We start from the raw sequence: 17,185 nt of genomic DNA, 5'->3' as shown, positions 1-17,185 counted from the left end.
CTTTGCAGGAAGCCTATTCCCTCTTGATCCACTCCAATTAGACTTCTGTCTCCATCACTCCCCCAAAATACTTTTATAAAGGTCAGCAATAATCTCTACTTTGTCACATTGTCAAATCCAGTTTTTAAGACTCAACTTGAATCTGACTTGACCCATGAGCATCACCTTACACATTTGATCATACCCTCCTCTTTTCCAAACTCTCTTCCATTAGCCTTCAGTATACCAATCTCTCCTAGTTCTCTTATCTTACTACCTTTGGTGGATTTTCCTTATCTTCCTGACTTCTGTCCCATGTCTGTCTTCTGGCTTCTTCCCTTTATTTACATGTATCCCCGAAGTGATTTCAGCTAGACCCATGGCCGTAAGTCCCATCTATACATTGATGACTTTAAATCTATGACTTCAGCTTCTTTCCTGAACTCCGAATTTGCAAATCTGGTTCCTTAATATCTCCACTTAGATATCTAATAAGCTTCTCAAACCTATCAGTTTCAAAGGAGAACACTTGATTCTTACCCTATTTCTACCTCCAAACCAGTTCCTCCTATAGTCTTCCCCAACCTAGGAAATAGCAACTCCATTCTTCCAGTTGTTTAATCAGCAAATCTGCATATACATTTGTTTCTTTTTTTTCTTCTACTAATGTACCATGTCATCTTTAACTTTCAAAACATACTCAGAATCTAATCACTTCTCATCACCTCTCCTACTATTCTACTAGCCCATGCAACCATTGTAGATTATTCCATGTATTATCCTAACTGGTCTCTCTTGCTTCCATGCTTGCTCCAATGATCTAATCACCACACAATGTAAGCGATCTTTTTAAAATGTAAGTCAGATCATATAATCTCTCTTTTCAAAGTATATCAATGGGGTCTCATTTTATTCAGAATAAAATCTAAAGGTTTTACCATGGTCTACGAGGTCTTACAAGATTTGCAAATCTAAAAACCCTTCCTCCAGCCTTAGTTTCTCTAATCTCATCTCGTAGTCCAGGCTACCATCACCTCTTAGATAATTTAATAACTTCTTGTCTAATTGCTTTCGTCCTTGCTCTCTACAGTATTCCTCTACGTGGCAACCAGAATGATTCTCTTAAAAGTCAGATCATATAAAACTCTTCGTTCCCTGTGTTCTAGTGGCTTTTCATCACACTCAGAATGAGGGCTTCTCTGATCACCTTATAAAGAAAATAAGCTACCAGTACTCTTTTCCTTCATCCTGCCTTATTTTTCATTTCAGCATTTATAACCATGCAATATGTGTGTATTTATTGACTGCCTCTCTCAATATATTGTAAGCTCCACAAACTAGGGACTTCGTTTTACTTATTACTGTTTCTACAAAGCCTGGAATAATACCTAATACATTGCACTTTCTCTAATACCCGCTGAATACTTTTTGAGCATTTACTGTATCAGGCACTGTGGCAGGCACTGATTCAGCTGCCTTACCGCCAGAGGAGGAGGTAGAAAGGACTTCAGGGCAAAGTAAGGAAACTGTCTAGTTGGTTCTGGTAAGAGCCAATGTTATTTTCTTTTATCCTTTACTAACAGGGCCTTCACTCAACTCAACTAAAAGAAGTAGATGAGTTTTAAAAATGTTTTTTTAAATCATCTATAAAAAACACATTTATGCAAAAAAGTATTGATGATGAAGTTTATAAAGACAAGTAATAAGAATAATAAAGTGTGACAATTTTAATGTAGATGTCCACAGAGAAGTCAGATAAGAGACAATATCCTCAGTTCATTTCCACAGTTAAGCAACTGAAGTAGCTGAAAGAATTGGAAAAGGATACAAACAAACTTTCACTCTATACTCTTGGGCTCCATGCTTACTTCTTAGCCCCCGTTCTCTCAATAAGTTTTGCAATTTTTAATGATATTCGAACCAGTCAGGAGGTATGTGAACAAAAGTTAATATTTTTATGTGTAATTATAAATTTCCTTTTTGTGTCTTCTATTTTACTGTTATGTGTAATTCTAACAAAATCTCTTCTAACTTCTACTCTATTGTTAGCTTTGTTGAAGTCCCAATAATAGATTTTTTTTCCTTATGTGTCAAAAATGGTGTTTTCCTTTCCTTCCTCTTCTATTTTCCTTTGATCTCATTTTCTTTGTTGATCTCCTCTACCAAACACTTACACTAAAGCATTTTTTCCTTACTTATAAGCTAGTTTAAAATGGACACAATGTGTTTTTACAATTTACTGGAACAGATGTAAATTATATTTTTTAATGGTCTTTCTACAATCTCTTGTTGACACTATCACCAGGAATTTGTCTTCCTTTCTGGATAATGCATTTACAGGCTTTTGAATTTAATTATAAGAAAGAAAGACCCTACATCATTTTTCTGTATTGTAGAATACTGTTTATTTCATAAGTAAAGAATTCTATATATATATATACCTAGTTTTTACTCTCCTTTGAATTCTAGTCTGAACTTCTAAATGCCAGCAGCAAATGAATAGGACAAACAGAGACTCATTGACTGATATTTTATACTGATCTCTCATTAGCACTTCCAATTCAGTATGTCCAAAATTTATCACATTCCCTATAAATCTACTTTATTTTTCTCTTCCTTATCTCTGTTAACTCTATCAGCATGTACTTAGTCACATAGCTGTGTCAGTTCCTTCTGCGATTTGTCTGGGATCCATCCTTTCTTTTCTATTCCTCTGCTCCGACTCCATCTTTGATCCCAGTTACTCCTGAATTAGTTCCCAAGCAGTTTTTCCTTTTCCATTTTACCATTGGCACTCTGCTGCCTACATGGTAACATTATGGAAGACCCTCAAGAAATCCCGAGATCCCAGTCACTACTGTATACTTTTTCCTTCCTATGTCATTAAGCAAGGTGAGTCAAGATCTGCAGATTCCTTCCAAAGAACAGCTTGCTTATCTACAGTCATTGAGGACAATATGTAGTACCTAAAAGCTCTTACTGAAAGTTTCGTTTTGATAATGTTAAGTCTAAAGTGTCTTTGCATTTTGAGGGCAACAGAAACTCTTTTCTAGACTTATGGTTGCTTATTTTTATATAAATACAGCACTATAATGGTTAATGAGAAGGTTGTCCTTTAGTGTCTCAAATAAGGTAAGAGAAGGTAGTGACAGGACATTACTAGATGCCTTGAATCACACAATAAAAAGAGTGAGGCCATTTCCTGAATCTCATTTTGAAAGTTGCAGAGCTTTGGCTATCAGTCTCAGACAAACCCCCTCTGCTGTCTTTTCCCCAAAGCCACCTGAGCTTTGCTAACTCTCAGGGCTTAGTAACTATTTAGATGGAAATCGCAAGCTTGAAACAGAAGGTCAACATAAAGGTAGAATGTGGGGCAAATATGGCATTGAAATGAACTGGGAGTATAAAAAGAGAGAAATTCTTTAACTGGCCTATGGTTACTGGTATTTTAAAATTTCTATTTCAGTGGGATCGAGGGCAAAAGAGAGGGAAGAAGACACTTTAAAAGTAATTTTCCAAATGACTTTCTAAAATGCAGCTGGTTTTCACTTTGTTTCTTCAAGACCTTTACTATATCCCTTATGCTTAAATATGAACTCCTTAGTGTGGCATTCAAGGCTCCCTATAACCAGACTCTCTCCCTATCCAGAAACAGCCTTATCTGCAGCTAAAATGTTCTTCAGAGAAATCCTGTGCTTTCCAGTCAGCCTGTGCTATTTCTCTCCTGACTATGGTGCTCCTCCCAAAACTTTTCTTCACTGAAATTCTACCCATAATTCAAGATCCAGGTCTATTAACACCTTCTCCTTGAAGATATAGGAATCCCTCATTTAACTGGAAGAAATTTCTTCCTTTTAACTGACTTTCTAGAACTTCAATTATAAATCTTTTATAGTACACGCCACATTCTGCTTTGAGTTTTAATTAGTTGTATACATGTCTTATTTTCCTAAGGAGATTGAAAGTTTTATGAAGGCAAGAGACTATGCCCTTTTCATTTGTTTCCTCATAATAGATTCTATCATGTAGGCACTCAATATTTGTTGTCCTGAATTAAACTACTAGTTAATATTACTATTTTTTTTCTTTTGCCTTCTTCTTTTTTTTTTTTAATCAATTTCTGCAAAGGCACAGTTGATTGCAAACTATTGTTTTTCATGTGTTCATTCATTAACTTAGTCATTAATTCGACCATCAAATATTTATTGAATGCTTCCTATTTGAAAGGAACTATGCTAGGGCCTGGGGGTATAACAATGAATACAATATAATCTCTGTCCTTAGTGAGCATGGAGTTTAGTTGGAGATGCAGATAAGTGAACAGGCAATTACAATGGCATTTGATAAATGCTACACAGAACCATCATTCATGGTTGTGCAAATTATGTTTTGCATGAGAGAACGTGGAAAAGGGGTAAGTGGAGCATGACATGTAGCCAATCATCTCCCCAAGCTTTGTGCCCTTACATGGTGCTATATGCTTCTAAAGAAAGGATGGGATTTTATCTAATGTACACAGAAACTCTATATATCACAGTAGTCTCAATGCCACTATAAGAGTAAGTAAAAGATTTTCTATGAGCACTTGGAAAAGGCACTTAGTTCCAGACTTGAGGAGTTAAGAAAGAGTTCCATGAAGAAATGGCCTTTTAAGACCAATAGGAGTTACCCAGGTGAATAGAAGTGAGAAGAATGCTTCAAACAGAGAAAAGTACAAAAAGATAGTATATAAGGAACTACAAGTAGTTAATAATGGCTAAAATCTAAGGGGGTGAGGGAAGCCCAGTGACAGATGAGTTTGAGAAAAAAAGGCACAGTCCAGATCATGAAGGACTCTATAAACCATGATTAGGGCTTGACTTTTATTTTGAAGGCAACAGGAAGTCATAGACGCATTTTGACAATGATCAGATTTACTTTTCAAAAAGTTCACTCTGATTATAGGGCAGAAATGGGGGAAGGAAGGAGACCACAGACAGGGACATTGCAAAGTTGCAGTTAAGTCAGGCATGAGAAATTAGTGATCTGAGTGAAGACAGATGGGTAGAAGAGAGAATTTCAGACTTAGTGAATAGGGTGGTAAGACAAATAATGATTTTTCCATATAATTTGTTGCTACTAGTCAAGAAAGTGAGAGAATTTACTATTTTAATCAAACAGCCTGGGTAGTATGGAGGAAATATAGGAACTCTGTAGTTAGACAGCACAGGGCTTGCATCAGGGCTCTGTCACTGGTTCACTGTGGGATCTTGCATAAGTCACTTCACCTTTTGGCCTCAGTTTCTTTACTTGTTAAATGTGTAATAATAATATACTTGAATGGTACTTTTAAAGTGCTGTTGGGAGAAATAAAGTCAATATTGTATGTGGAAGTGCCTGACTCACAGTAAATACTTACTATAAGCTAATTTCCTTTTTTTCCTCTTTCTTCCTTTCTTTTCTCCAATAGATCCTTTAATAGGAGAGCCATTTGCAAGGACAGCTTTGAAATTGTATAGATTTAAACTTAAAAGGCAGTTTTGTCCCCAATGGGATGTAAAGTAGGGCTTTACAGTGTTCATGGTGAACTATTTATAATGGAGAAGTAATATATACTAGTAACTCTTATAGTTTACTAGATCACATATACTTTTGGCAATCAGATGAAAGGTATACATCAATTCTCTGCAAAAAAAAAAAAAAGACAAATATGGACAATACTTTACATAGAATTTCAATTAGTTCAAAGACCTTCTAAAACTCATGATGGACTCAAGGTTAAAAAAGTTTCCCTTTATACTAATTCATTTAATATTAAAATTTATGTTAGTTGATAGTGACCTAGTGTTTATGTATATGGCAATTGGGATTTTCCTGTAGCTTTATAGATCAGTGTTTAAAAATAGCTTATCCTGTCATACAAGTCCTGCCAGCAATGGCTACCTGGAAATTTTTTTAAGTTGACATTAAAAAAAAAATATGAGAAAACAATTTTAGCTGTGACAAAAAACAATTTGTTTGGAAACAGTTCTTATTGAAAAAAAAAAAGTATACTGGCTCATATTAGAGGAAAGTATCTTCTGACAAAATTCCATCATCTAATACCATCATCTATCAGGGTCTAAAGACCCTGTGGTACATTTTCCTTTGATCTGCAATACTTGGGACTAGAATTTCAGCAACAATCATTCATTAACTTATATTTACACAAGACAATTGAGAACAGTAAACTCATACTGTGTCCAAGCCACTAGTCATATTACATGGGTATACTATTCTCTGAAAAGAATGTACACAGTAAAAACTCAGATCCAAAACAGTTAGGGCTGTGATGGATCACTGCCAAGTTCCAACCTCTGTAGGCCAAGCAGGAGGGTAATTCTGGTTCGTTTTTATTGAGCCACAAACATTCCTGGGGTGAGGAGTAATTAATTAAATGGTGGGCTGTGGAGGGCAGGGTGGGTATGTAGAATAACACATATTGAGACAAAATAACTTTATCCTATGACAGGCCATGAATATAGGTGCCAGAGATCACAGATTCAAATGATGACTTGGCAGTTTTTCTGGGAAATTAGAAATGAGCTCCCTCTGTCTTTTTAAAAACTGCTTGTATACAAAATACATCTAATAAACATGTTAAAAAGCAGACAACCAAAGTCTAGATTAGGTGTTTAAAAGTTTCTTTTACTACAACTCCTACCTTGCTGTTCACTTCACATAACTTTTGAAAAGTTATGAGGATAGGGGACTCTGCGACCAGTTTTAGTTCATAGGTCTTTTAAAGTAAGTTATCTTCCATCACTTAACAAATGCAGAGTTATATAGGATAATTTTCACAAGCCTCATATAATGTTTACTGTGCTCAAGTTGCATTAAAATATAAAATGTTTTCTACAATCTGACATAAATCCACAGACTAAAACACTTGCTGACAAAAACGCAGAAAAAAAGTTAAGAAGAAAGCCAAGTTTAACCACAGCCAATGCTTGTAGGTCTAACAAGACCAAGAAAGAACTTCCTTGCATATTCGGAACTCATAAAGGAGATTCACTTCCCATCCTTTATCAAAATTCTGAAGGTACAATTATGAAAAGGCCAATTATAAGACAGGTAAAAAGATCTCATACAAAGTAGTTTAAAATGATCATATTAATCTGAAGAACTAGGTAGATACTAGCTAGAGCCAGAGAAAGTAATTATAGAGACAATACATATATTAACTTGGTTTAAAGTGTTTCAGAGTCATTTGGTCACCTGAGCATGTACCTGGAGTAGGATAATCTCTGATGCTTGGGACCAAAGACTAGAAGAGGGCTTGCGCAGAGAGGAAGAAGAAAAAAAGGACTGGCAAACGGTAAGTGCTACCAGTAATTATCACAGTATCTTAAAATTGGTTTAGTTTGGTTAAGAGATCCAGGAAGCAATGGGGTAGGATGAGAGTATGGAAGCCTCATATTACTGCACAACAAATTAACTTCCCACCTAACATCCAAAGACCAAATAACCTTGGCGTCTAGGGGAGTGTAAGTGAACACAATTGGAATATTATCTTTAAAAACAGCTGTAACAGTATGCTTTGCTTATTACAAATCTGATTATTTTCAGTTGAAAACAGATGCCATATTTTAAATTTAACCTTTACGTGCCACATGTAGAAAGCATGATTCACTTGTACTGTTTAGTCACAGAATCTCCACAAAAATTGTCTCATCTAGGTTTCTGAGTCTAATGTTAATCAGACATACATATGTTTTGCTCTTTTCTATTTTGGGGGGGGGAGTTGCTTTTTTTCTGTTTTAAAGAAAAGAACAATAGCACATATGGTTATTACTTGCCCGTGGCTCTTATGTTTTCAAATAAGTATTTCTTTTGATGGCAAAAGAGCACTGATTTAATGCAAGGAATATAACTTGGAAGGGTAAAATCAGCTGTTCCTAATATTTTCCAAAGGGTTGACAAGACAAAGTGAAATTCGAATATTCCTTTAATTTCTTTCTTAGATAGCCTATTGAATGTGATACACTGGCAGGGATGAAAACTTGGTTCCATAATCACAAAATATAATCTCGATAGAGAGTAATAATTTCTAAAGTCTTATGAGTTTCAGTGACTAACAGCAATCCAGTTTTTCTTAAGGACTCACTAAAGGTAGAGAAGCACCAATTGGAATTTCATTTTGTTCTAGTCTATGTTGGCCACTTTCCAATCTGAGACCCGTTACTAGCTCTAGAGATGAACCCCAGTACATTAGTTTCTCACAGGGGAGAAAAAATAACCCAATAACACATTAAAGCATGCTATGGTGCTAAGTCACTATTCTTGCTACACATTATAATTTACTTCGAGGGAAGAGGCGGATGTATGACGGTGTTTTGTCAAGCCAAGACTTTGACCTTAGGCTTGGGAGTAGAGTAGTGTGAGTAATGGTTGGTAGAGTATCAAAACAAACCACATATTTCCCCCTAGATAATATTTGATTAATTTTAAAACTCAAATTTTCTTTAAATCTGAGTAATATGCTCAAGAATATAACAATGACTCTTCCTATGGGTTCAGTTAATCAATGACATGGATAGTCGACCAGGTTTGCCTCCCCCATTGATTTGAATACTTACTGCCTTACTTCCCAGATTTATACACTTGCTTTCTGAGATTAAGTTAGCACATTTCAGTCTTGTAAGCAGTATCTCTTATGGGACTTTCCATATATATCACGCTGGCATGTTTTCCTTCTATGCCCAGGAAATCAAATTCTAGTTAGCAATCAAAGATGCAATTTCTCATGTGAGTTTTAAAAAGATTATTGTTTGTAATAAGACAAAAGTGAGCCCTGCCATGTTTTCATTTAAAAATGTGACACAAAACTTGAATTGATTTTACCCTTGTTTTGATATATAGATCTTCCTACTCCCATCAACACTACCAACAGATGAAGTCTGTGTTTGGCTTGTCAAATTAAACTTGGCCACACAGTAGCAAGGATCAGCACAAAAATCTGATCTACTTGTGGGCAGTAGCTCCATTTCAGAGACTCAGGACTCAACTTCATTCACTGTCTGACTTTCCTTGGTGCTGACATGGCTTTGTTCACAAAATATCTGAAAATGCTTGATTATATAATAGCTCACTACTATATTTAACCTTTTGGGGAAGGTGAATTAAAGATTAACTGACAAATTATATTTAGTAGGACTTAATTCTGGCACAGAGAAGCATCTACATGGGACTCTAATTAAACTAAGGTCTTTGTAGTTCTCCTTTTTTGCCTTATTCTGAGGAAAAGCAATATTTTATCTCAGTAAGAAATGGCACATTGTAAAGGTTTTCTGCTGTATTTAATGTAGAAGATAGGCCAAATACAAACATCTTATGAAGTGGTAACTGTAAAGAAATTACCTCATAGCAATAAGTTGCTAATCAATTGTAATTATACAAAATAGTTAATGAGTACATAATTAAAATGATACCATATATCTTCTGATTATAGTTATTCAGGTATATGAATAAATAGTATTTACCAGATCTGTTCTGTCTCCTATGTGATTTTAGACAATATATTCAATACATCTGGTCATTTAATTCCTTCATATTTGCATTACAAAAGATGTTCTGGTCCTAATTTGTATGTCAAATGGGTCATTTAGTACTATCATATACTAGACAAATGGTTCATTTCCTCTTTCTTGCAATCATTCAATGATATTTTGCAACTTGTTAAATTCAATATTGACAGGCTTTTTCTTTTATTGAGTTATACTTTATTTAATATTTTCACGAGTTGGATTTTCAGTCTAGCTCTTTTACCAGGTCTTAACAGAAGATGTAAAACTAGAAAAATTACAATCAGTGCCTACTGTTTTGCAAACAAAAAAACCTCCCAACTCTAAATATGAGTTTGACATAAAAATCATAAACATTTGCAAAGAAAATCTGTAACTGTGCTGACGAGAATTGGCGCCTCTGCTTTCTTTCACAGCATTCAACTGTGGCTTTCTTATTCTTTTCAAAGTAAGACCACCAGCTGCCACCTGCCAGCTGCAGTGCACTGATTCGACTTAGAAAAAAACTGCTGCTTGTTTGGAAATCACTTCTTCTTCCTCTTCTTTTTCTTTTTAATACCCATCCGGGAAGAAGATGAGATCTGATCAGAACAGCTCTTAATGAAAATTTTCCACTGGTGTCTGACCAAAAATTGTAGGGCTCAGATGAACCAGGGACAGTGGAGTAACCTACATACATCAAACCTTAGAACTTTTTAAAAATTGAGGTAAAGTATACGTGACATAAAACCTGCGATTTTAACAATTTTAGGTATACAATTCAGTGGCATTAAGTCCTCTTACAATGTTTTACAACCAACGCCATTGGTTATTTCCTAAATTTATCATCCTAAACAGAAACTCTGCACCCATTAAACAAAAACTACTGTTCCACCTTCTCCAAGACCCGAGCAGCAATAATCTGTTTTCTGTCCCCATGAATTTGCCTACTTGAGATATTTTATATAAGTGGATTCATAGAATATCTGTCCTTTGTGTTTGGCTTATTTCACAGTTTATCTATGTCGAAGCATATATCAAAACTTCACTCCTTTTTATGGCTGAATAATACTATATTGTATGTATATACCACATTTTGCTTATTCATTCATCTGTTGATAGACACAGATTGTTTCCACCTTCTGACTACTGTAAATAATGATGTTGTGCATATCGGCATACAAATATCCAGTTGAGCCCTTGTTTTCAATTCTCTTGGATATTTACCTAGAAGTAAAATTGCTGGCTGTATGATAATTCTGTTTGCACTTGAAAGAACTGCCAAACTATAACACTATTTTCTACAGAAGTTGCATCTTTTACATCTCTCCCAGCCATGTACCTGGGGTTTCTAATTTCTCCACACCTTTGCCAACATTTGGGTGTGAAGTGGCATCTCATTGTAGTTTTGATTTGCATTGCCCTAATGACTTATGATGTCCGATAGCTTTCAATGTAATTTTTGGCCATTTGTATATCTTCAAGAAATTACTAAAATGTCTAAAAAGCTGTGTATTTAAAAATTTGTTGCAGGAGTTGTTAATGAGTATATATACATAACTGATATTTGTGTAGTGATTTTGTATGCTGATATTAAATTCTTATCAGATATGTAATTTACAAATATTTTTTCCCACTTTGTGGGCCACAAAGATTGCTGGCCACCACCAGAAGCTGGGAAAAGACTAGGAAAGAGTCCACCAGAGTTGCAGGAGGACATGGCCCTGCTGGCACCTCGATTTCAGACTGAGAGCTTCCAGAATAATGAGAGAATAAATTTCTGCTTTAAGTCACCCAGTTTGTGTTACTTTTTACTGCGGCCCTGGGAAATTAACACATATTCCAATTTTGATTTCTTTTCTTCTTTTTCTTGCCTAATTGCTCTGGCTAGAATTAACAAATCAAAAAAGAGGGAACACTTCCTAACTCATGCTATGAGACCAGCATTATTCTTTACCAAAGCCAGACATAGATACAAGAAAATAAAACTATAGAAAAATACCCCTGATAAATATTAATCCAAAAATCCTCTTCAAACTACTAGCGAACTGAATTTAGGAACATATTAAAAGGATTTACACCATGACTAAGTGGAATTTACGCTAGGAATGCAAGAGTAATTAAATGGATGACAAACAATCAATACAATATGCCACATTCATAGAAAGAAGGGGAAAAAATCACATTATCATCTAAATTGATACAGAAAAGGCATTTGACAAAATTCAGCACCACTCCATGATAAAAACATTCAATAAACTAAGAGGAGAAAAAGGATTTCCTCGGCATGACAAAAGGTATATATGAAAAAATCCAACTAACAATACTCAATAGTGAAAGACTAAAAGCTTTCCTCTAAGGTCAGGAAGAGGACAAGGATGCTTTCTTTTGAAACTTTTATTCAACATAGTACAGTTTATACTTGTTTTCAATGTTTCTGTGGATGAACCAGATAGTCCAGCTGCCTATCCTGCCATTCTGCTGATGTTACTCCCAAATTCTGACCTTTTATACTATCATCATATATAAAACAGTACTTAAAATTCACATATACACAAATAATATCCTGGAAAATTATTATTTAACATTTTAGTTCTAAAATGTTCTCATTTACTTAAAATTGCACATTTACTAATTTACTATATTCACTTTCCCTGAAATAGGTGTATTTAGATTGTTCCCTGTCAGGTGCTAGATATAGTCACATAAAAGAGGAAAGAGGGATTTATGAATAATAATATCCACTCAGATATTTAATTAATATGGTCAATTAAACTTCATCATCCAGGGTGACCTTTATTTAGTGTCAAAAGCCAATGTTACCATTAGTTCTACACTTCTGAGACAAGGAATACTGGATGCTTAAAATGGCCTTTGGCTAAAAGTATTAAAGTCTTCATTTGACTATATTTCTGGTGATCACATTTCTGGATTATTTTTTTTATGCAGACATAAAGGAATGTACATATTACTGGGGAATATTTTATCTCCACTGCTGATTTCTTTGAGGAGAAAATTTTTCTAAGTATGTTATTGACATTTCTTTTTGTCTCTCTATTTGCTTTACCCTGAAGTGATTTATTTGATTGGTAAATTTGGGAAGGCTCAGTGCTGCTCTTCTTGGGAATAAGCTGCCTGAAGGGAGAAAGCTACCTGTGCTGCGTTTCTAGGAGCACATTCTTTCCTCCCTTTAGAAAAAAAGCTGTCTTAGTTGCATATTGCCTAAATCTAGATATGTTCTCTAATTCTGGGGGATTTGTGAGCAAGCTCATTTGGCTCCCAAACTAAACTATATTCTCCAATTTGTCTCTTATAAAAAAAAAAGGATGATTTTTTGATGTCCAAATGCTACTATTTTATTTATCAAATTTTCTTAGAATATAGCCAGGGAGAGGGAAGCCAATTTATTGTGTCATATACTCCTATCTATACATTGACATCTTTCCTGAATTGTCTATCATCAAAAAGCTTTGAGCCTATAGTAAACAAAACTCCCAAATTCAACAAATTCCATCATGACCAGCTTTCAGAGCCTCTCTGATCAAGCCCCAATGTTTTTCTCAGATAGGAGGAATTGAAGTTATTTCTTTGCAATTTCAGAAAGCAGTTTTAAAAATAAAAAAAATACCTGAGGCTATTAGGCTATTATTTGGGTTTTTCTAAGCTTACTAATGATCCTAAGGCAGTACACAGGAAGAAAGCTTGAATCCTTTTACTGGGAAAAGGTGGAGAAACTCTTCGGTGTAAAAACGTAGACAGATCTGCAAGGCTCATTTGATCTATGACCAACTCCTGAAGGAATACACTTTTAGAAAATCTGTTATAATAGGCAAGTAAATAACTCATTATTATGTGCATATGACATTTCTGAATGTACTTACCTCTGCTGTGTGCTTTGCCACATGCCCCACGACAACAATGACCTTCCCTTTGAAGCTCTGGAGCATAGCAGTGTAAGGGCTCTGGGTGAGCTCCCCTTCTGCAGTGAATGCAGTGCTGAATGGAATGTTGATGCTGCCTGAAATGTGACCCCGAATAAAACTGAGAAGGAAAGTTAAGGAAACCATTTGTGTGTAGATTTAAGTGCAAGAAATTCACAGAGGTAATTGGTTCGCAGAAGATAGTACTATTGAAATCAAACACAAATGAAGACCAGACTTGAAAATTCCCCAAACAGAAAAAAACAGTTTAGTCATACAAGTAAAGCTTAATTTAGCCTATCTTCCAAGACAAGCAAGGCTAATTTAACCTGGATCGCTTCTTGCTTATGCCTCTGAAAATCATATGCAAAACTTAATTGTTCCCCCAAATTTATAAGAGGTAACCACTAACCAATTCCCTTTCATGTAAGAAAATTGTAATACTGTGACCAATCAATGGAAACTAGTCACTGCTTCCACACTATATAAGCTGCTTTATAACAATATCCTTCTGAGCCTCAGCCCAGGTTTGGTTTGAGTGCTCTTGGTTTGCAAATGTCTTTTTGGTATGTGCACAATAAACTTTTACTAATCACTGCATCAACGATTCATTGGTTTTATTTTATTTTATTTTTTTTCTAAACTTTTGACTTCTAGACATTTTCCATGCTCGCGTTATTTTATCTAAATAAGGTGCCCCTAAGGAAAAAAAAAGTTAAATCTTAAAATGTAATGAAAAAGAGAAAGAAAGCAGACTGGCCGGAGATGTAATGAAGGCTTTCCTGATTAAAGGGAGCACTGTGAAAGTGGTCAGCATGCAGCAAATCAATGGCAATCGCATGGGTTGCACAATATTCACGCTTTTCTGTTCATTACTATGATTATTTTAAAACTTTAAAAATAATATAGCCAAGTCTCAGATATAATTTGATACTGCAAAAGCCTATCTACTTTGGACAAACAATTAGTAAATGGGACTCAGAATCGTTAGAGGTCATCAGCACTGGTCGGAAACCCTGGTTGTCACTTTATTTCTCAAGGAAATTTAGCTGACATTTTTATTCTTTTCAATGTTATGGTCTCTAAAAGGAATTTTTTTTTTAATTTATAAATTTGCACTTTAAAAGGGTTCTGACAGTTTCATTGACTATTACTTTTAATTTTGGAATGAAAAGCATATATTAGCTTATTTAGAAATATCTTAAGATCTTAAAGAAAAAAAAATACGTCCCTCCCACCCCAAATAATTAAAAAGTACAATTAAAAAGATGACAGCACTCTGATACATGCTAGTAAACATGGTTTTTCTCTGGTAACTGGGGACCTTACCCTGTCTTGCAGCAAGTTGTTCCCCTCCCCTAAAACATACTCGGCCCAACATTCCATTTGGCAGATATTACCAAAAGCATTCAAGTATGTGCTTATAACAAAAATAAAAACAAAATTTGACACCTCAATGTAAAAACAGATCAGAAAAAGTACATTAAAAATTTTTTGTGTTACAAGTTGGATTATTAGAACCGTATTAACAGGTAAGGATAATGTGCGTTATCTTCTAGGTTTCTAAAATATGAAGACTTTCTTGACATAATGATATTTCCAGTACATGCACCATACTTTAATCAAGCAGATAAAAGAAGTGTCAGTACTAAGAACAATATAGGTACATTGTATAGGTAAATTACATAGGTAAATATTCATATTTCAGAAAGATTCTTTACAAAAAGATTTTAAAATTCCTTTAAAATATCTGACGGCTCAAAATTGAACACAGAAGTAATCTCATATTTTTCTAAATCCTAAAAGAACACAGCATTTTTGTTGCATACCACACTTAGTGACATCATACCTCTATATACAAAGTACACCAGCATTTCACCAGACCACTATGAAGTTGCCACACCTTTTACGCTGGCCTGTTAGTTTACTACGTTAACTAATTATAATTAGTGAAATACAGCCAGCACAAAGAAAAGGCTGAGTCTTTAGAATGTCAATAGCCACAGGGAATATAGAATTAAAACCACGGTTTCCTCATATATAATGTAATAAATAGCATTAACTGTTAAATAGTGCAGCTTTCTTTGAATGGCATCACCATCCCCCCCGCCCCCCATCAGCCTAAGACTTCATTGTTGACATCTCATCAGTGGCAACGTCCAGCATTCAACTGCACTAATAAATCCCATCCTCGCATCTCTATTCCCATCACCACTTGCCCATTTCAGACACTCGTTACCATGAGCTTAGACTATGGCAGCTGCTTTCTGTTTTCTCCAACTCTCATCTTTTCCTTTGGAAATCCATTTTAGTCACAATATTGTTAGATTAAAATTTTAAAAGAAGTTCTGATTATAACATTCCTGTTAAGAAACTTTCTGTGGTTGCCTATAGGACAAAGCCCAAATTTCTCAGTTTAGTCCTCATGAATAGGACTTAACTACTTTAATTCCAGACAAACTGAATCACATACTATTTCCGGTATATGTTCTGTTTGACTCCTATAGTTTTCTCTGCTTAAATATGTTTTCTCCATATTTTTGAGTGTTTAAATATTATCCATCCTTCAAGTGTTTCCTCCATAAAAGTTTCTCTTCCCACAGTATCTGTATATCTCTCACATTGGCAATTTGATCTTGTATAAAATATACTAATGTACATGACTTACATCAACACTTAAAACAGTTTATAGGAAGGATCTATATTTATCGCATCTATGAAACTCATAATGCTTAATGTAGTGCCTAGAATACATCTTACATATTTGTTAAGTAATGGACTTCAGAATTGTGCCAAACCTGGAGTAACTTGTGTCAGTGACAAACAGGTTAAATGACTGGCCTTCCTAGCTAGACCACCACTACCTCAATATAGAATTCTCTTTTGTCAATACACAGTATAAGAAAAAAGAAATGGCAACAAAAGTAATTTCTCCAGATTACTCCAGCATAGGTACTGGCCCAAAAGACCCAGTAAAACTAGTTTATTTTAGGGCAAATCCAGAGACCTCACACTTTGTGAATCTAACTATGGAGAGATGTTTATGCGCATTTAATTTCCGGGTGATTCCACCCTTCTAGCCTTGCCGTACCATTACCACCACTCTCATCTCTCCCCCACGCTGCATTGATCTCTCAAATCAAATCTGAGCATGCCACTTAACCTGACTGAAATTCTTTAATATTTTCTCATGGCCTTTGGAATAAAATCCAAGCCTGTCAGCATGTTATGCAACATTCTCCATGAAGCTGCCTTTGCCTACTTTAGTTTCATTTCCCCCCTCACATATTCCAGCTACGCACATCCAGAGTACTTGTAATTCCCTGACTGTGTCCTCCTCATCTTTTCTGTGTACCCAAACAGTATGTCCTCTCTTTCAATCTGAAATATCCTCTTTATCTTCATTGCTGGGATAACTTCTATGTGTCTTTTAAGATCTATGTCAGGCATCACCTGGCCTAGGTAACTATCCTTATAGTTCATGGCCTTGTGGGTATGCCTCAGATATAGATTATTTCACACCATATTATAATTATCTATTTAATGTGTCTGTTCTAGCCACAAGACTGTGAGCTCCTGGTGAGGAGGTGCTCTGATTTAACTCTAATTTCCCAAAGCAGATCCTCAAACAAGAATGACTGGCTGATTGAATGAGACTCTATGGCACTCAGGACCTGTGGGTACCGATGGATCTCAGAGTAAATAGGAGCTCTTCAACAGTTAATGCGCTCCTCACATCTAACTATTAATCCAGACAGAGGAGAC

At 35.3% G+C, this 17,185-nt stretch overlaps 1 protein-coding gene across 2 annotated transcripts in view; it reads right to left on the bottom strand.

The window, feature by feature from the left end:
* TBCK (TBC1 domain containing kinase) overlaps positions 1–17,185 on the bottom strand; it is a 154,000-nt gene that overhangs the window by 10,299 nt on the left and 126,516 nt on the right. For both annotated transcript variants that reach the window (XM_016160823.2, XM_016160822.2), the window contains exon 25: positions 13,382–13,541. In XM_016160823.2, the coding sequence (XP_016016309.2) occupies positions 13,382–13,541 (160 nt within the window). The remainder of the gene's footprint in view (positions 1–13,381; positions 13,542–17,185) is intronic.

The sequence above is a fragment of the Rousettus aegyptiacus genome, unplaced genomic scaffold (assembly GCF_014176215.1).
Source record: "Rousettus aegyptiacus isolate mRouAeg1 unplaced genomic scaffold, mRouAeg1.p scaffold_m13_p_10, whole genome shotgun sequence".
NCBI classification, from domain to species: Eukaryota; Metazoa; Chordata; class Mammalia; order Chiroptera; family Pteropodidae; genus Rousettus; species Rousettus aegyptiacus.
This window is presented reverse-complemented; position numbering and strand designations above follow the sequence as displayed.